This window comes from Oncorhynchus gorbuscha, linkage group LG01 (assembly GCF_021184085.1).
Source record: "Oncorhynchus gorbuscha isolate QuinsamMale2020 ecotype Even-year linkage group LG01, OgorEven_v1.0, whole genome shotgun sequence".
Classification (NCBI taxonomy): Eukaryota; Metazoa; Chordata; class Actinopteri; order Salmoniformes; family Salmonidae; genus Oncorhynchus; species Oncorhynchus gorbuscha.
The window spans coordinates 23,550,044-23,571,420 of NC_060173.1; the positions used below are offsets into that span (position 1 = coordinate 23,550,044).

At 43.6% G+C, this 21,377-nt stretch overlaps 1 protein-coding gene across 3 annotated transcripts; it reads left to right on the forward strand.

Annotated features, from left to right (window-relative positions):
* Window positions 1-315: 315 nt before the first annotated feature.
* On the forward strand, window positions 316-21,032 carry LOC124001488 (carbohydrate sulfotransferase 1-like). Of its 3 annotated transcripts, none has more exons than XM_046308428.1 (3): window positions 316-448; window positions 12,286-12,574; window positions 18,774-21,032. In XM_046308428.1, exons 2-3 carry the CDS (start codon window positions 12,433-12,435, stop codon window positions 19,916-19,918), a joined length of 1,287 nt encoding a protein of 428 aa, XP_046164384.1. In that variant the 5' UTR covers window positions 316-448; window positions 12,286-12,432; the 3' UTR covers window positions 19,919-21,032. The 3 variants fall into 3 exon arrangements, with proteins under 3 accessions (XP_046164384.1, XP_046164296.1, XP_046164466.1); XM_046308340.1 differs by having other exon boundaries at window positions 346-448; window positions 12,400-12,574; XM_046308510.1 differs by lacking the exons at window positions 316-448; window positions 12,286-12,574 and adding an exon at window positions 15,260-15,355.
* Window positions 21,033-21,377: the final 345 nt, after the last annotated feature.

The following is a 21,377-nucleotide window of genomic DNA, read 5'->3' on the forward strand; positions in this document are numbered from 1 at the left end:
ATCCCACAATCAATGTGAAACCAAAAACATTTGTTCCTACAACTTCAAAGGAACCAAATGTGCTATCTGGGCAGGTTGTTTTGGTTACCATATGAATATGTTTGCCCAAATCTAGTATAGTTTTACAGTTATTCTAAAATGTGTGATGATTCAAAGTGTATTATAAGCCTATTATATAAGACATCGAAAGAAACCAACTATTGAGTCAGCTATGGGCTGAAAATGACACGGGGGAGGCTTACTGCTTTGCTTCCTCAAGCATTCTCTGCTGCTCAATCCCTTCGCGCGTTTCCACAACCAGGCGCTGCTTGCTCTCTCAGTTCCCACTGCTCATTCCACTCCGCTACTGGACAAACCGTCGAGAACACGAAAATGCTTACGGAGCTCCTCTAAAAGGGTGCCACCAATGAATTTGACTTTACTGAGCTGATTTGGCAGAGTTTATATGGTAAGATGCATTTATTTAGTTATTGCTGTTTTGTATTTAGTATTGGTTCATACGGCAACATCTGTGTGACTGTGAACTAGTATATTATCTACACTGTTATTATTATCAGATATAGTAACTGGCAGTGATGAATTACGACGGATTTGAACTCACGTTTAGGCTTACCTGGACGGCACAGGTTACCGAACCGTGCAACATATAGGCTACGGTTATGTTGGAGGATGTTGGCGCTGCACCATCGATAGTTTGCATTATTGTGCGATTTCTTATCTTATATCCTAGAGAACATGTCATTGTGCATTTTTCTTGGCACCCAGGTACACGACGCCTTCCACCCTGTTGCTCTGAGTTGATGGAGGAGACATATATAAGGTTTTATTTTAATAACATTTAGATATCACTATTTTGTTTAATATGCACCTATGTGTTCAATATTTTATTAACACTTGCCATTTTTTTTTACATGAGATGATTATAAACTTTCATGAGCACCCCAACACCACCACCACCAAAATGATAGATATTTCCTTTGTAGCTTATCTATTGTCTGTCTAACTACTTGATGTTGCTCTATGGGGTGTATATAGCCTATGTGATAAGGTTGCATGAGGCATTTATGTCCTGTTTAATAATCATGTCTATGCATTCAGTGTAAAGACAGGTGCTGTAAGTCAAAATGTACAAGATAAGATCCACAATTGACCTTTCCACATCTCAAAGTGCCAGTTTGCATTTCTCTTTTCTTTTCTCTTTTCTGAGGCACAGGGAGGCATGTAGGACTAGATTCATCTTCTGTCATATCACCGGGGTTAGTCTGTAGCCTCAGGTCAGTAGAGCTCCTCTCTCTGTGTGAGTGCACCCTTCTCTCTCAGCTGCTCTGCCTGTGGCTGTTGCATGTCAGCTACTGTATGTGACTTGCCCCCCTGGCAGATGAGAGAGATTCTGGCAAGCAAGATCCACTCATGGGGGCCCTAACCATTTTTACAAAATTGTGTATTCATACTTTTAGCTGTCAGCATTGTCCATTGTCACTTCTTTCACCTGCTTCCCTAAAGCCCCGCTATCTATCTAATGTATTTATAAAGCCCTTTTTACATTAGCAGTTGTCACAAAGTGCCTATACAGATACCCAGCCTTAAACCCCAAAGAGCAAACAATGCAAATGTAGAAGCACGGTGGCAAGGAAAAACTTCATAGAAACGCAGGAACCTAAGAAAAAACCTAGAGAGAAACCAGGCCCAAAGGTTGGCCAGTCCTCTTCGGGCTGTGTCAGATGGAGATAAGAGTACATGGCCATTAAGGTCACATCAAAGATGTTCAAACATTCATAGATGACAAGCTTCGAGTTCCTAGGAAATTATGCAGTTCTCTTTTTTTTTACGTGTTATTTCTTACATTGGTACCCCAGGTCATCTTAGGTTTCATTACATACAGTCGAGAAGAACTACTGAATATAAGATCAGCGTCAACTCACCATCAGTACGACCAAGAATATGACTTTCCCGGAGCAGATCCTGTGTTCTGCCTTCCACCCAGGACAACGGAATGGATCCCAGCCTGCGACCCAAAACAACGACGTCGTAAAAGAGTCAAACGAAGCGGTCTTCTGGTCAGGCTCCGGAGACGGGCACATCGCGCGCCACTCCCTAGCATACTACTCGCCAATGTCCAGTCTCTTGACAACAAGGTTGATGAAATCCGAGCAAGGGTAGCATTCCAGAGGGACATCAGGGACTGTAACGTTCTTTGCTTCACGGAAACATGGCTCACTCGAGAGACGCTATCGGAGTCGGTGCAGCCAGCTGGTTTCTCCACGCATCGCGCCGACAGAAACAAACATCTTTCTGGTAAGAAGAGGGGCGGGGGCGTATGCTTTATGGTTAACGAGACATGGTGTGGTCACAACAACATACAGGAACTCAAGTCCTTCTGTTCACCGGATTTAGAATTCCTCACAATCAAATGTCGACCACATTATCTACCAAGGGAATTCTCTTAGATTATAATCACAGCCGTATTATTACCCCCCAAGCAGACACATCGATGGCTCTGAACAAACTTTATTTGACTCTTTGCAAACTGGAATCCATATATCCGGAGGCTGCATTCATTGTAGCTTGGGATTTTAACAAGGCTAATCTGAAAACAAGACTCCCTAAATTGTATCAGCATATCGATTGCGCAACCAGGGCTGGTAAAACCTTGGATCATTGCTATTCTAACTTCTGCGATGCATGTAAGGCCCTGCCCCGCACTCCTTTCGGAAAAGCTGACCACGACTCCATTTTGTTGCTTCCTGCCTACAGACAGAAGCTAAAACAAGAAGCTCCCACGCTGAGGTCTGTTCAACGCTGGTCCGACCAATCTGATTCCACGCTCCAAGACTGCTTCCATCACGTGGACTGGGATATGTTTCGTATTGCGTCAGACAACAACATTGACGAATACACTGATTCGGTGAGCGAGTTCATTAGAACGTGCGTTGAAGATGTCGTTCCCATAGCAACGATTAAAACATTCCCAAACCAGAAACCGTGGATTGAATGAAACTGAAAGCGCGAACCACTGCTTTTAATCAGGGCAATGTGACCGGAAACATGACCGAATACAAACAGTGTAGCTATTCCCTTCGCAAGGCAATCAAACAAGCTAAGCGTCAGTATAGAGACAAAGTAGAATCACAATTCAACGGCTCAGACACAAGTGGTATGTGGCAGGCTCTACAGTCAAGCACGGATGACAAGAATAAAACCAGACCAGTCACGGACCAGGATGCCTTGCTCCCAGGCAGACTAAATAACTTTTTTGCCCGCTTTGAGGACAATACAGTGCCACTGACACGGCCCGCAAACAAAACATGCGGACTCTCCTTCACTGCAGCCGAGGTGAGTAAATCATTTAAACGTGTTAACCCTTGCAAGGCTGCAGGCCCAGACGGCATCCCCAGCCGCGCCCTCAGAGCATGCGCAGACCAGCTGGCTGGTGTGTTTATGGACATATTCAATCGATCCCTATCACAGTCTGCTGTTCCCACATGCTTCAAGAGGGCCACCATTGTTCCTGTCCCAAGAAAGCTAAGGTAACTGAGCTAAACGACTACCGCCCCGTAGCACTCACCTCCGTCATCATGAAGTGCTTTGAGAGACTAGTCAAGGACCATATCACCTCCACCCTACCTGACACCCTAGACCCACTCCAATTTGCTTACCGCCCAAATAGGTCCACAGACGATGCAATCTCAACCACACTGCACACTGCCCTAACCCATCTGGACAAGAGGAATACCTATGTGAGAATGCTGTTCATCGACTACAGCTCAGCATTTAACACCATAGTACCCTCCAAACTCGTCATCAAGCTTGAGACCCTGGGTCTCGACCCCGCCCTGTGCAACTGGGTACTGGACTTCCTGACGGGCCACCCCAGGTGGTGAGGGTAGGTAACAACATCTCCACCCCGTTGATCCTCAACACTGGGGCCCCACAAGGGTGCGTTCTGAGCCCTCTCCTGTACTCCCTGTTCACCCACGACTGCGTGGCCACGCACGCCTCCAACTCAATCATCAAGTTTGAGGACGACACAACAGTGGTAGGCTTGATTACCAACAACGACGAGACGGCCTACAGGGAGGAGGTGAGGGCCCTCGGAGTGTGGTGTCAGGAAAATAACCTCACACTCAACGTCAACAAAACTAAGGAGATGATTGTGGACTTCAGGAAACAGCAGAGGGAACACCCCCCTATCCACATCGATGGAACAGTAGTGGAGAGGGTAGTAAGTTTTAAGTTCCTCGGCGTACACATCACAGACAAACTGAATTGGTCCACCCACACAGACAGCATCATGAAGAAGGCGCAGCAGCGCCTCTTCAACCTCAGGAGGCTGAAGAAATTCGGCTTGTCACCAAAAGCACTCGCAAACTTCTACAGATGCACAATCGAGAGCATCACCGCCTGGCATGGCAACTGCTCCGCCCACAACCGTAAGGCTCTCCAGAGGGTAGTGAGGTCTGTACAGCACATCACTGGGGGCAAACTACTTGCCCTCCAGGACACCTACACCACCCGATGTCACAGGAAGGCCATAAAGATCATCAAGGACAACAACCACCGAGCCAATGCCTGTTCACCCCGCTATCATCCAGAAGGCGAGGTCAGTACAGGTGCATCAAAGCTGGGACCGAGAGACTGAAAAACAGCTTCTATCTCAAGGCCATCAGACTGTTAAACAGCCACCACTAACATTGACACACTGACTCAACTCCAGCCACTTTAATAATGGGATTTGATGGGAATTGATGTAAAATATATCACTAGCCACTTTAAACAATGCTACTTAATATAATGTTTACATACCCTACATTATTTATCTCATATGTATACGTATATACTGTACTCTATATCATCTACAGCATCTTTGTGTAATACATGTATCACTAGCCACTTTGAACTATGCCACTTTGTTTACATACTCATCTCATATGTATATACTGTACTCGATACCATCTACTGCATCATGCCTATGCCGCTCTGTACCATCACTCATTCATATATCTTTATGTACATATTCTTTATCCCTTTACACTTGTGTGTATAGGGTAGTAGTTTTGGAATTGTTAGCTAGATTACTCGTTGGTTATTACTGCATTGTCGGAACTAGAAGCACAAGCATTTCACTACACTTGCATTAACATCTGCTAACCATGTGTATGTGACAAATACAATTTGATTTGATTTGATTAGCAAGGTCAAATAATAATCACAGTGGTGATAGAGGGTTCAACAGGTCAACACCTCAGGAGTAAAAGTCAGTTGGGTTTTCATAGCCGAGCAGAGAGACAGAGAGAGAGGTCTGGGTAGCACCTCTGGTGAACAGGTCAGGTTTCCATAGCCACAGGCAGAACAGCAGAAACTGGAGCAGCAGCACGACCAGGTGGACTGGGGACGGGGACAGCCAGGAGTCGTTAGGCCAAGTAGTCCTGAGGCATGGTCTTAGGGCTCAGGTTCTCTGGGAGGGGAGAGAGCATACCTAATACAGGAAACCCAAGAAATAACATTTTGTTATTACAGCTTGAATTCAAAATGGATTAAATATACTTTTTTTTCTCACCCATCTACACACAATACCCCATAGTGAAAAAGTTCAAATATGTTTTTAGAAATGTTGGCACATTTACAGTAAATGAAGAACAGAAATATCTCATTTACTTAAGTGTTCGCACCCCTGAGTCAATGTTAGAATCCCCTTTGGCAGCGATTACAGCTGTGAGTAATTTTGGGTAAGTCTTAGAGCTTTGCACACCTGGATTGCACAATATTTGCACATTATTCTTTTTTTAAATTCTGCCAGCTTTGTCAATTTGGTTGTTGATCATTGCTAGACAGCCATTTTCAAGTCTTGAAATAGATTTTAAGCCGATTTAAGCTAAAACTTTAACTACGCCACTCAGGAATAGGGCTGTTGCGGTGACTGTATTACCGGCGGTCACGAGTCATGAAGGCAGTCAAATTCCACGTGACCGTTTAGTCATGTAGTTAGGCTTCTCCAAGCTCTGATGCTGCTGATGGTCATTAGTAGCTGTAAGGGTTTTCTGGTGAAAGAGAAGCAGACCAAAAAGCAGCATGGTGGTTATTCATGTTCTTTAATTTATAAAGAAACTACACATGAGATAATTAACAAAAACATGAGATAATTAACAAAAACATGAGAAAACCTAAAACAGTCCTATCTGGTGCAAACACAGAGACAGGAACAATCACCCACAAACACACAGTGAAACCCAGGCTACCTAAGTATGATTCTCAATCAGAGACAACTAATGACACCTGCCTCTGATTGAGAACCATACTAGGCCGAAACATAGAAATTCCCAAAACCTAGAAAAACAAACATAGACTGCCCACCCAACTCACGCCCTGACCATACTAACTAAATACAAAACACAGGAAATAAAGGTCAGAACGTGACAGTAGCCTACCAAACTTGCTAACTGCTTGGTACTCAGCACTCTATTGTCCCTCCAATCACTCTGACACCAATACAAATGTATTCGATAATCTAATCAAACACTTCATGAGAGCCCATTTCAATAGGCTATGCAATTGCATGAGAAAACAGCTTTCTATAGGCTAGGCCTACTATATTTATTTCTCAACTCTCCTAATATTAAGCACATTGCTTCTCTTTACAGCAGGAGTATAGCCTACCTGGCTGGCATGAAAAAAAAAATCACCTTTATTTAACCAGGTAGGCAAGTTGAGAACAAGTTCTCATTTACAATTGCGACCTGGCCAAGATAAAGCAAAGCAGTTCGACAGATACAACGACACAGAGTTACACATGGAGTAAAACAAACATACAGTCAATAATACAGTATAAACAAGTCTATATACAATGTGAGCAAATGAGGTGAGAAGGGAGGTAAAGGCAAAAAAGGCCATGGTGGCAAAGTAAATACAATATAGCAAGTAAAACACTGGAATGGTAGTTTTGCAATGGAAGAATGTGCAAAGTAGACATAAAAATAATGGGGTGCAAAGGAGCAAAATAAATAAATAAATTAAATACAGTTGGGAAAGAGGTAGTTGTTTGGGCTAAATTATAGGTGGGCTATGTACAAGTGCAGTAATCTGTAAGATGCTCTGACAGTTGGTGCTTAAAGCTAGTGAGGGAGATAAGTGTTTCCAGTTTCAGAGATTTTTGCAGTTCGTTCCAGTCACTGGCAGCAGAGAACTGGAAGGAGAGGCGGCCAAAGAAAGAATTGGTTTTGGGGGTGACCAGAGAGATATACCTGCTGGAGCGTGTGCTACAGGTGGGAGATGCTATGGTGACCAGCGAGCTGAGATAAGGGGGGACTTTACCTAGCAGGGTCTTGTAGATGACATGGAGCCAGTGGGTTTGGCGACGAGTATGAAGCGAGGGCCAGCCAAGGAGAGCGTACAGGTCGCAATGGTGGGTAGTATATGGGGCTTTGGTGACAAAACGGATTGCACTGTGATAGACTGCGTCCAATTTGTTGAGTAGGGTATTGGAGGCTATTTTGTAAATGACATCGCCAAAGTCGAGGATTGGTAGGATGTTCAGTTTTACAAGGGTATGTTTGGCAGCATGAGTGAAGGATGCTTTGTTGCAAAATAGGAAGCCAATTCTAGATTTAACTTTGGATTGGAGATGTTTGATATGGGTCTGGAAGGAGAGTTTACAGTCTAACCAGACACCTAAGTATTTGTAGTTGTCCACGTATTCTAAGTCAGAGCCGTCCAGAGTAGTGATGTTGGACAGGCGGGTAGGTGCAGGTAGCGATCGGTTGAAGAGCATGGATTTAGTTTTACTTGTATTTAAGAGCAATTGGAGGCCACGGAAGGAGAGTTGTATGGCATTGAAGCTTGCCTGGAGGGTTGTTAACACAGTGTCCAAAGAAGGGCCGGAAGTATACAGAATGGTGTCGTCTGCGTAGAGGTGGATCAGGGACTCACCAGCAGCAAGAGCGACCTCATTGATGTATACAGAGAAGAGAGTCGGTCCAAGAATTGAACCCTGTGGCACCCCCATAGAGACTGCCAGAGGTCCGGACAGCAGACCCTCCGATTTGACACACTGAACTCTATCAGAGAAGTAGTTGGTGAACCAGGCGAGGCAATCATTTGAGAAACCAAGGCTGTCGAGTCTGCCGATGAGGATGTGGTGGTTGACAGAATCGAAAGCCTTGGCCAGATCAATGAATACGGCTGCACAGTAATGTTTCTTATCGATGGCGGTTAAGATATCGTTTAGGACCTTGAGCGTGGCTGAGGTGCACCCATGACCAGCTCTGAAACCAGATTGCATAGCAGAGAAGGTATGGTTAGATTCGAAATGGTCGGTAATCTGTTTGTTGACTTGGCTTTCGAAGACCTTAGAAAGGCATGGTAGGATAGATATAGGTCTGTAGCAGTTTGGGTCAAGAGTGTCCCCCCCTTTGAAGAGGGGGATGACCGCAGCTGCTTTCCAATCTTTGGGAATCTCAGACGACACGAAAGAGAGGTTGAACAGGCTAGTAATAGGGGTGGCAACAATTTCGGCAGATAATTTTAGAAAGAAAGGGTCCAGATTGTCTAGCCCGGCTGATTTGTAGGGGTCCAGATTTTTCAGCTCTTTCAGAACATCAGCAGAATGGATTTGGGAGAAGGAGAAATGGGGAAGGCTTGGGCGAGTTGCTGTTGGGGGTGCAGTGCTGTTGACCGGGGTAGGAGTAGCCAGGTGGAAAGCATGGCCAGCCGCAGAAAAATGCTCATTGAAATTCTCAATTATTGTGGATTTATCAGTGGTGACAGTGTTCCCTATCTTCAGTGCAGTGGGCAGCTGGGAGGAGGTGTTCTTATTCTCCATGGACTTTACAGTGTCCCAGAACTTTTTTGAGTTAGTGTTGCAGGAAGCAAATTTCTGCTTGAAAAAGCTAGCCTTGGCTTTTCTAACTGCCTGTGTATAATGGTTTCTAGCTTCCCTGAATAGCTGCATATCACGGGGGCTGTTCGATGCTAATGTAGAATGCCATAGGATGTTTTTGTGTTGGTTAAGGGCAGTCAGGTCTGGGGAGAACCAAGGGCTATATCTGTTCCTGGTTCTAAATTTCTTGAATGGGGCATGTTTATTTAAGATGGTTAGGAAGGCATTTAAAAAAAATATCCAGGCATCCTCTACTGACGGGATGAGATCAATATCCTTCCAGGATACCCCGGCCAGGTCGATTAGAAAGGCCTGCTCGCTGAAGTGTTTCAGGGAGCGTTTTACAGTGATGAGTGGAGGTCGTTTGACCGCTGACCCATTACGGATGCAGGCAATGAGGCAGTGATCGCTGAGATCTTGGTTGAAGACAGCAGAGGTGTATTTAGAGGGGAAGTTGGTTAGGATGCTATCTATGAGGGTGCCCGTGTTTAAGGCTTTGGGGGGGTACCTGGTAGGTTCATTGATAATTTGAGTGAGATTGAGGGCATCAAGTTTAGATTGTAGAATGGCTGGGGTGTTAAGCATGTTCCAGTTTAGGTCGCCTAGCAGCACGAGCTCTGAAGATAGATGGGGGGCAATCAGTTCACATATGGTGTCCAGAGCACAGCTGGGGGCAGAGGGTGGTCTATAGCAGGCGGCAACGGTGAGAGACTTGTTTTTAGAGAAGTGGATTTTTAGAAGTAGAAGTTCAAATTGTTTGGGTACAGACCTGGATAGATTGCAACACCGCCCCCTTTGGCAGTTCTATCTTGTCTGAAAATGTTGTAATTTGGAATTAAAATTTCAGAATTTTTGGTGGTCTTCCTAAGCCAGGATTCAGACACAGCTAGAACATCCGGGTTGGCAGAGTGTGCTAAAGCAGTGAATAGAACAAACTTAGGGAGGAGGCTTCTAATGTTAACATGCATGAAACCAAGGCTATTACGGTTACAGAAGTCATCAAAAGAGAGCGCCTGGGGAATAGGAGTGGAGCTAGGCATTGCAGGGCCTGGATTCACCTCTACATCGCCAGAGGAACATAGGAGGAGAAGAATAAGGGTACGGCTAAAAGCAATAAGAATTGGTCGTCTATAACGTCTGGAACAGAGAGTAAAAGGAGGTTTCTGGGGGCGATAAAATAGCATCAAGGTATAATGTACAGACAAAGGTATGGTAGGATGTGAATACAGTGGAGGTAAACCTAGGTATTGAGTGATGATATGAGAGATATTGTCTCTAGAAACATCATTGAAACCAGGAGATGTCATTGCATGTGTGGGTGGTGGAACTAATAAATTAGATAATGTATAGTGAGCAGGACTAGAGGCTCTACAGTGAAATAAGCCAATAAACACTAACCAGAACAGCAATGGACAAGACATATTGACATTAAGGAGAGGCATCCTTAGTCGAGTGATCAAAAGAGTCCAGAGAGTGGAGTGGTTGGTTTCGGGGTCAAGGCGATTTAGACAGCTAGCCAGGACATCGGTAGCAAGCTAGCATAGGAAGGGGGTCTGTTGTTAGCCACCTCTTGCGTTCCGTCAGTAGATTAGTGGGGTTCCGTGTGGTAGAGGGAATTAGTCCAAATCACACAACAACAAAAATAAAATAAAAACAATAGATATAGTTATAGAGGCCCAAGAATAAACAATAATAATAATAATAAAAATAAATAAATTGTCCGATTGTCTATTCTGAGAGCTGCCGGTAAGACAGCTAACGGTTAGCAGGCCGCAGATGGGAATTCAGGTAACGTCGAGACGGAGGAGCCAGCCGGATCTCCTTCGGGTAGACAACGTCGGCAGTCCAGTTGTGAAGGCCCGGTGGGGCTGCGTAGGCAGTAAAATGAACCACGGGGAAAAGTGTCCTCCATTCGCTATTTTTCTGCTGCCCCTGTTACGAGACAGGTGCATGATAATGGTTCATTCTAAATAAAAAAATTGTTCGCACATATTATTTAGTATATGTAAAGACAATATTAAATCAAGAATAGTCTGATTGGTGACAATATTAGCCTATCACTTGTGAATTATATGTTATCACTTGTGAATGATGCCTACCATAAGAAACCATGCCGTTTTTTTGCGACTTTTTCAATCATAGTCGCATACCTCATGTAGCCTAGCCCATAGGCGTATATGTTTTAATAAGGTTTGTATCACAACTAAAGTGGCCAAATATCTTCTTAAAGTTAAGCACATGAATCCGCTTTACATTGGGGTGTAGAGCCTAACTGGCAGACATAAGCAGTGTGTGAGTTTCAAGTTTGGGGAAGATCATTTTCACCATAAAAATGCACCTTTATAATAAAAGTATTACATGCATAATCACATTTGTGGTCACTTTTGATAATGGTGTTTTCCCACTAATGGATCATTCACGCTTATTAAAGTCAACTGCCATGTGCGCATTTCTGTGCTTATAATATGAAGAAATAGCCTAATAGTTTAGCATTTTAAGCTAAACGTTCTCATTTGTTGCGTCAGCCTCATTGCGTGGTTGTATTAATTTGGGACCTGTCCCAGACCAAGTTTGGAATATTTATTTCTTGCACAGAATAGAATAGGTCAAGTCTTCACTTGTAGCCTGTGAGAAAGACCCGATCACGTGATGGAGAACTGTGTAAGTGAGATGAGGTGCTTCAAAGCAAGCAGCATTTAGGGTGAAGGGCTGCAAATGACCTGGATTTTTTTCAGGGTGCATCATGGTCACACAAAGGGGATGCCACAGGGAAATCCGAGGCATTATCAAGTGCTTCTAAAATTGTGAATGAGAGACTGACGAAGTGTGTACCACCTGTGCAAAAAAACTAAGCAGAGCTCATGTTTTTCAAGCAACTTTTAAAAAAATCATCATTATTGTTGCGTCATGCAGCCTTACAATGTATTAAAAATAAAAACATATAGCTCAACATTTGTAGAACTAAAGTTACATTAATAACTCTAAATTAAGCATATAGGAGTACCTATTTCTTTGTTAACCGTTCAACACAGAATAGCCGCACATGTGCACTTTTTATTTATTTTAATTTTACCTTTATTTAACTAGACAAGTCAGTTAAGAACAAATTCTTATTTTCAATGACAGTCTAGGAACAGTGGGTTAACTGCCTGTTCAGGGGCAGAATGACAGATTTGTACTTTGTCAGCTCAGGGGTTTGAACTTGCAACCTTCCGGTTACTAGTCCAACACTCTAACCACTAGGCTTACCCAGGTAGTTCTGATAGTAGAGCATTGCAGTAGTTTAATCTGTGACAAGGGCATGAATACATTTTCTCCATATATTTTTTACATAAAGTTTCGGATTTTTGCATCGTAACGAAGAAGGAAAAAAGCTGCTCGTAAAATATTTGTTTCTTTCCTGCTCTGGTCAGAATGTCTGCAGAAAGTTAAAATCCCAGAGGACTACTCTTCTGCATCGCTCTTGTTCTCCCTGAGGACAGTGTGTGAGGAGTGTCACCTCTCTGTGTTTCCCCTGGTGGTTGCAGCGTGAAGGATGTAAGGCCGGAGGAGGACGCAGGATGGAGTGCTCCTGGAAGACAGTGCTGCTGCTAGTGTGTGCCTCTCTGGGGGTCCAGTACACAGCCATCCGCACCCTAAGAGACTCCCTGTCCGGGCCCTGCCACGGTGGCGTCTACCACTGTCAAAACCGACAGCCCAAAGGTAAGAGAAAGCTCAAGCATGAAACCACTAATGCACAACAACAAGCACAATTGGCTGTACTCTACATTACTTAGGGAGCACACATTCCAGTGTATCTACTTTGTGTGTCTACTGAGAAGTCTTACATTGCCAGAGCCCACAGCCCAAAGGTAGGGTCAAAACTCTGCCAAGAATGTCCCCACTAACTCAGAAAAACAAGCACAAAATGGCTATGCTAGTATATGGCTTAGGGAGCACACATTCTGCTGTATGTTCTAGCCTACTTTGTGTGTGTCTACCACTGCCAGAGCCAGCTGCCCAAAGGTATAGGCATATCTCTGCCAAGCATGTAACCACTAATACAGAACAAACGCAAAGTGGCTGGACTGTATATATGGCTTAGGGAGCACACATGGGAGAATGCATCTTATACTGTATGTACTTAGTGTGTGTCCACCGCTGTGAGAGCCAACAGCCCAGAGGTAAGGCTCTATTTGCAAAGCACATAACAAGACTGAGCAACAAACAGAAGTAGCTATACATTCGACTGTATGTATTTTGTTCTTTAATTAAAGTAGAATTTTCATTGAGGCTGTGTTCTAGTCTTGCTCAGTAACTGGTAGGGTTTATACTGATGCCTCTATTATGTAGCTAGACTAGTGGAGGCTCCTCCTCAGAGGAGGAAATTCCTCCACAGTGAATTTAATTTAAGAAAATATATTTTATATAGATAAAACTACACAAAATATAGTCACATTCCACCAAATAATTAATTAAAACACACTGTTTTGCAATGAAGGTCTACAGGAGCCTCAACAACTTTTTAGGGTAGCACCATGGTGTAGTCGGAGGACAGCTAGCTAGCTTCCGTCCTCCTCTGTGTACCCTGACTTCAATACAAAACCTAGGAGGATCATGGTTCTCACCCCCTTCCATAGACTTACACAGTAATTATGACAACTTCCAGAGGACATCCTCCAACCTATCAGAGATCTTGCAGCATGAACTGACATGTTGTCCCCTGAATCAATGGATCAGAGAATGAATCTAGTACTGAAAGCATAAGCTACAGCTAGCTCAGCAGTTGTCACGACTTCTACCTAAGGTAACTCCTCTCCCTGTTCGGGCGGCGCTCGGCGTCGCCGGTTTACTAGCCACCACCGATCCCTTTTTCCTTTTCACACCTGGGTTCAATTGCGTTTATTTCTGTGTGTATATAGGGCACCTGTTGCCTGCCTTAATTCGTGCAGGATTAAGCTTGTGTGTATTTGCGTTCGATGATCTATGATGTTTATTGTTTTCGCTATTACCTACGTGTAGTTAAGTTTCGGAACTGAGTTTGTTCCTCCGTGCGTTTGGCACGAGTTTCTGTATTGTCTTCACTATTTAGGCACCTGTATGAAGTGTCGGAATTGTGGTTGTTCCTCCGTGTATTGGCACAAGTTTCTGTTCCTTCGAGAGCGTAGTTTTGGATTTTCATCTGTGCCAATTTTGTATTGGTGGACTATGTATACATAAATATATATATACAGTGGGGCAAAAAAGTATTTAGTCAGCCACCAATTGTGCAAGTTCTCCCACTTAAAAAGATGAGAGTCCTATAATTTTCATCATAGGTACACTTCAACTATGACAGACAAAATGAGGGGAAAAAATCCAGAAAATCACATTGTAGGATTTTTTATTAATTAATTTGCAAATTATGGTGGAAAATAAGTATTTGGTCACCTACAAACAAGCAAGATTTCTGGCTCTCACAGACCTGTAACTTCTTCTTTAAGAGGCTCCTCTGTCCTCCACTCGTTATCTGTATTAATGTCACCTGTTTGAACTTGTTATCAGTATAAAAGATACCTGTCCACAACCTCAAACAGTCACACTACAAACTCCACTATGGCCAAGACCAAAGAGCTGTCAAAGGACACCAGAAACAAAATTGTAGACCTGCACCAGGCTGGGAAGACTGAATCTGCAATAGGTAAGCAGCTTGGTTTGAAGAAATCAACTGTGGGAGCAATTATTAGGAAATGGAAGACATACAAGACCACTGATAATCTCTCTCGATCTGAGGCTCCACGCAAGATCTCACCCCGTGGGGTGAAAATGATCACAAGAACGGTGAGCAAAAATCCCAGAACCACACGGGGGGACCTAGTGAATGACCTGCAGAGAGCTGGGACCAAAGTAACAAAGCCTACCATCAGCAAGGGCATTGAAGAGAAAACGTGGCTGGGTCTTTCAGTATGACAACGATCCCAAACACACCGCCCGGGCAACCCCGCCCAGATCTCGACCCCATAGAAAATCTTTGGAGGGAGTTGAAAGTCTGTGTTGCCCAGCAACAGCCCCAAAACATCACTGCTCTAGAGGAGATCTGCATGGAGGAATGGGCCAAAATACCAGCAACAGTGTGTGAAAACCTTGTGAAGACTTACAGAAAACGTTTGACCTCTGTCATTGCCAACAAAGGGTATATAGCAAAGTATTGAGATAAACTTTTGTTATTGACCAAATACTTATTTTCCACCATAATTTGCAAATAATTCTTTAAAAATCCTACAATGTGATTTTCTGGATTTATTTTCTCATTTTGTCTGTCATAGTTGAAGTGTACCTATGATGAAAATTACAGGCCTCTCTCATCTTTTTAAGTGGGAGAACTTGCGCAATTGGTAGCTGACTAAATACTTTTTTGCCCCACTGTATATATTAAACACGCTTCTCAGAAATCCCTGCTCTCCTGCGCCTGACTCCTACACCTCTCACCGAGACGCACCTTATCACAGCAGTGCATAAAATGTGGTGAGTAGTTGACTCAAAGAGAGAGAAAGACAATAGTTGAACAGTTTTGAACAAATTAATTCATTCAAAATGGAGGAGCAAGTGAGATATTTTTTTACTTTCACTTAATTAGGTAGCAAATGCAGCTAGCTACTGTAGTTTAGCCTACTCAAACACCCTGCTCAAACAGAGGAATGCTATGTTAGCTAGCTGGCTATGACTATCCAACACTGGAACTCTTCCAAGTCAAGGTAAGCTTTTGGTTTTACTCATTTATTGCCACCGGGTCCCACCGGTGTAACTACTAAACGGCTTACTGACTGTATACTGCACTACACGATTGTACCGGGTTTACTAACGCGTTAATTCTATTAACTATGTTGACTAAGATGTTACTCCTGATCAGCTAGGTACAAGCAAGAGTGTGTAACTTGGTATTGAATGTGTCACTGTCTGTCCATGTGTCACTGTTTGTCACCTAAAATATTTCTCCTCTCGCCCTGTGTGCCACTACATTGTAAACTTTCATTCATAGGCTAGGTTGTAGCAAACTCATGATGGGTATAGGGAAAATTGTAGTATCATGTAGTAGCCTAAGCCTATCAATGTTACATTGAACTGGGTGAATGGAATATGAATGACAATCATCCAATATGCTGTAATAGAAATAAGGCCATGCTCATAAAAAAAAATCATCCTCATCTTAAACGGCACTGACCGCCACTGATTAGACATAGTAGAAATAACTTGTACATGTGTCACACCCTGACCATAGTAAGCTGTTTATTCTTTGTGTTGGTTGGGGCGAGATAGTGACTTGGGTGGGTCATCTAGGTGAATTTGTATGTCTATGGTGGCCTGATATGGTTCCCAATCAGAGGCAGCTTATCGTTGTCTCTGATTGGGGATAATATTTAGGTAGCCATTTCCCCATTGTTAGTTGTGGGATCTTGTCTACGGATAGTTGCCTGTGTGCACCAGTAGCTTCATATGTATGTGGAACTCTACTCACGCTGCGCCTTGGTCTACTCGTTACGACAAGCGTGACAACATGACTCAACTGATGGCCAGCAGTCACTTTAAATGCGACCAGTAGAGGGCATACAAAGACATTTTATTTTACATTGCTTGATAATATACAGTGGGGAGAACAAGTATTTGATATAATGCTGATTTTGCAGGTTTTCCTACTTACAAAGCATGTAGAGGTCTGTAATTTTTTATCTGTGAGAGATGAAATCTAAAACAAAAATCCAGAAAATCACATTGTATGATTTTTAAGTAATTAATTTGCATTTTATTGCATGACATAAGTATTTGATACATCAGAAAAGCAGAACTTAATATTTGGTACAGAAACCTTTGTTTTCAATTACAGAGATCATACAGTTCCTGTAGTTCTTTACCAGGTTTTCACACACTGCAGCAGGGATTTTGTCCCACTCCTCCATACAGACCTTCTCCAGATCCTTCAGATATTGGGGCTGTTGCTGGGCAATACGGACTTTCAGCTCCCTCCAAAGATTTTCTATTGGGTTCAGGTCTGGAGACTGGCTAGGCCACTCCAGGACCTTGAGATGCTAGTTACGGAGCCACTCCTTATTTGCACTGGCTGTGTGTTTCGGGTCGTTGTCATGCTGGAAGACCCAGCCACGACCCACCTTCAATGCTCTTACTGAGGGAAGGAGGTTGTTGGCCAAGATCTTGCGATACATGGCTCCATCCATCCTCCCCTCAATACGGTGCAGTCGTCCTGTCCCCTTTGCAGAAAAGCATCCCCAATGAATGATGTTTCCACCTCCATGCTTCACGGTTGGGATGGTGTTCTTGGGGTTGTACTCATCCTTCTTCCTCCAAACACGGCGAGTGGAGTTTAGACCAAAAAGCTCTATTTTTGTCTCATCACACCACATGACCTCCCACTCCTCTGGATCATCCAGATGGTCATTGGCAAACTTCAGACGGGCCTGGAGATGTGCTGGCTTGAGCAGGGGGACCTTGCGTGCGCTGCAGGATTTTAATCCATGACGGCATAGTGTGTTACTAATGGTTTTCTTTGAGACTGTGGTCCCAGCTCTCTTCAGGTCATGGACCACCTCCTGCCGTGTAGTTCTGGGCTGATCCCTCACCTTGCTCATGATCATTGATGCCCCACAAGGTGAGATCTTGCATGGAGCCCCAGACCGAGGGTGATTGACCGTCATCTTGAACTTCTTCCATTTTCTAATAATTGCGCCAACAGTTGTGTCTTTTATACTGATAACAAGTTCAAATAGATGCCATTAATACAGGTAACAAGTGGAGGACAGAGGAGCCTCTTAAAGAAGAAGATACAGGTCTGTGAGAGCCAGAAATGTTGCTTGTTTGTAGGTGACCAAATACTTATTTTCCACCATAATTTGCAAATAAATTCATAAATAATCGTACAATGTGATTTTCTGGATTTTTTCTTCTCATTTTGTCTGTCATAGTTGAAGTGTACCTATGATGAAAATTACAGGCCTCTCTCATCATTTTAAGTGGGAGAACTTGCACAATTGGTGGCTGACTAAATACTTTTTTGCCCCACTGTACATTTAGGGTTTACAAGTTTAATTTTGGGAATTTGTGCCCACATAAAACCCTTATGTGGTATTTATACAGGAAGAATGTTTGTTTGCGTGGGGTCATTAGTCACTGACTCTCGAGGAGCAGAGGGAGAGCGCAAATAGTAAGCTAATCCTTACCCAAGGGAATTCCCCTTTTCATGGAGGAGAGGATGAGAGAGATGTAATATCTGTGATTCATTTTTATTCATTTGACAATTATCCTCCAGTTTATCCTCATTAATCAGCTTTCGTGGGGTGGCTGTATACGCCTTTCATCAAGCTTGTCTCCAGATAAAAGTAACGACCCCTTTGCAATCAACTCCTCATCAGCAGTAATTACACGTTAGCAATCCGCTCTATATTTAGAGAGGAGACATTTCACCAGTCCCTGGGTAAACATAGGCAGACAAGCATCTTACTCATGCATGTTTAGCCTTCTTTTTGAATTATTTAAGCAAATTGGCTAGATAGAGTCTTCAGTTGGTTTTTCTTAGTCCTCTGTTATGATGATGATACTGGATTCTATTTTACTTTTATAAGCTTCTTTCATTCCAAGTGTCCATGTGCCAAGAGCTTAAGATTGGTTGCAGAACGTCTTTGTCTGAAATTGTATGAAAGTCAACCAATTAATATTAACAGTTGTATTTATGAAGACAATCATAAAGTTGCCATCAAAATAAGTCAACTAAGACCCATACTGTTGTATAGACTTTTTAAATACTTAATCAACTTTATCATATTCTAGAAGCATATGCAGCTATTGTAGTTAATTGCAACTATCACAGTACAATAGGCTACTATGTGTATTACATGGGTACAGATATCCTCTCCTTGTCCCCTTGTCCTTCTAGACTCCAGGTGGAGAGCTATGTGTGAGGACAACACGTTGCCCATGGAAACATCAGCCATGGTCTCCCGGCGCCACATCCTCCTGTTCGCCACCACCCGCAGCGGCTCCTCCTTCACTGGTCAGCTCTTCAACCAGCATCCGGCCATCTTCTACGCGTTCGAGCCCCTCTACCACGTCCAGCAGGCCTTCACCAACTCCAGCAGCAGACTGCGTCGGGCCCTGGACCGCCGGGCCCTGCTGGGGGCCTACCGGGACCTCCTCCTCAACCTCTACACCTGTGACCTACGCTTCCTGGAGAACTACATCCGTCCTGAGCCCCAGGACCACGTCACTGGGTCTTTCTTCCGCCGGAGCTCCAGCCGAGCTCTCTGCTCCCCCCCTGTGTGCCCCGAGGGTGGTGAGGGGGCCTCGGCCTCTGCGAGTCAGCCTGATGAGACCTGGTGCCCCAAGAAGTGCGGGGCGCTGAACCTCACCCTGGCCTCCATCGCGTGTCTTTCACGGGGCCACGTGGCCATCAAGACGGTGCGTGTCCCTGAGGTGGGGGACCTGCGCACCTTGACCGAGGACCCGCGGCTAGACCTAAGGATCGTTCACCTGGTGCGCGACCCCAGAGCCATCCTGGCCTCGCGCATGATGGCATTCTCTGAGCAGTTTCGTGCCTGGAAGATCTGGAATGCTACAGGTAGGCAGCCACACTACATAGACCTAGCTCAGATCACCAGCACCTGCAGGGACATGGCAGACTCAGCAGAGACAATGCTGCAGAGGCCGGCGTGGCTGCGTGGACGTTACCTCTTGGTGCGCTACGAGGACCTGGCCCTCAACCCCAAGGAGAAGGCTCAGGAGATCTACAGGTTTGTGGGGTTGGAGATGGATGAAAGCGTGCACTCGTGGATCGCACATAACACCAACAACAGCGCGCCTCCTACATCCGAGTGGAACTATAAGTATTCCACCACCAGAGACTCCAAAGCCACAGCAGAGAGCTGGAGACTGAGACTAGGGTTTGATATAGTGAGGACTTTGCAGACTCTGTGCAATGATACACTCTCTCTTCTAGGCTACAGGGTGGTCCACTCTGTGGCTGATCTGAGAAACATGTCTAATAGTCTGGTGGAGCCCAGGCCTTTTCAGACTCTCGTATAAATGTGACCATGCAGGTGGTTGGATATAATGCTACAAGAGCTCCATAGTGTAACTGATATGTTGTCTGTGTCTTTACTCAAACACAGGCAATCCAATTTTGGTCTTTTGACCAATCAGATCAGCTCTTCTGCCTATAATTGGGCAAACAATCAGAACTGCCTGTGTAAATGCAGCCAATGATACAAAGTTTTATTTCACAGAAATGTTTTATGACTATGATTATGACAATGACTCTGTCTGTGTGTGTTTTCATTGCATTTAATATCGCCAATCACGTTTTGTTTATGCCAAGCAATTTAAGATATTTCCCCCCAGAATTGTTGGGAATTTAAATGCATTTCATTTACAGTTTGCATGTGGTTTGAAAATTACACTCCAAAAACCGACAGAACTCAACTGCCAGTCCAGTATGTTACCTGACAGTATCGAGGAGAATCTCAGGTTTTTGAGTTGTCTTGGATAAAGCTTCTTAGTGTATGTGTTAATGTGCTGCTCCATTCATATTCTCTTTCACAGCAATGACATGTATACTTAAGGTCAGATTTATACTTTACCTTAGAATGTTATGTTTTGAATCCTGGAAATAATATTGTTTCTATGTTCTTTTTCCTGGAAATTCAATGTGTCTATGTCCAACACTTTGTATTCATGTTTTATTTCCTAGAATTACAATTGCTGCCGTTGCACTGATGCCAGCGCTTAGTACAGTAATTCTAGCCTCAACTCACTCTAATGGTGTTATGTTTTCTAAGAATGGCTCGATGCAGGTCATCCATTTATGCTCACCTTAAAGGGATGGAGGGGATTTTTGTGAAATGAAAATTATAGTGCTTGCCTGACAAAGCATCTTCGAAAATGCTCTGAATGATGCCTGGAAAAGGCTTAAAATGTCACAGGTAACCACACCATGAAGATCAGAGCCTGTATCCTACTTTGTATTGCAACCTGATTTCAAATGTACACTTCAGACAGAGGCCTTTGGTTGGTACACTGTATATACTATAATATATGTGTTATTAAAAGAAAAGGTGTCAGTGCTTTGTCTTAAGTCTGTAACTGTCAACTGTAAATCAGGTTTGTCAAAATATCATAAAGCTCTAATTTATAAATTAAACATTTTCTAAATAAATCGATTTAACATAACGAACAAATTCTGTTTATTTGATTAAGTTAGGCTAATTGTGCTGAAGTCAGTCAAATGACAATCTTTCAATATCAAAATGAAAACCTACAGACAAGGACATTGTGGTTAGAATAATTTATGTAACTGAGCCTGGTGCTAATTCAACATCTATAATTTTATTTCCACTCCAATCGAATTTGGATTGTCTTCAAACCAAACCTAAATCTTGTCATTGCTGATGTGGGGAAATAAACAATCAATAGTATCGACTCCTAGTGGACAGAATTTATCTATAATGTTAAAGGTTTGATAACAATACGCCCAGCTAGTGTAACG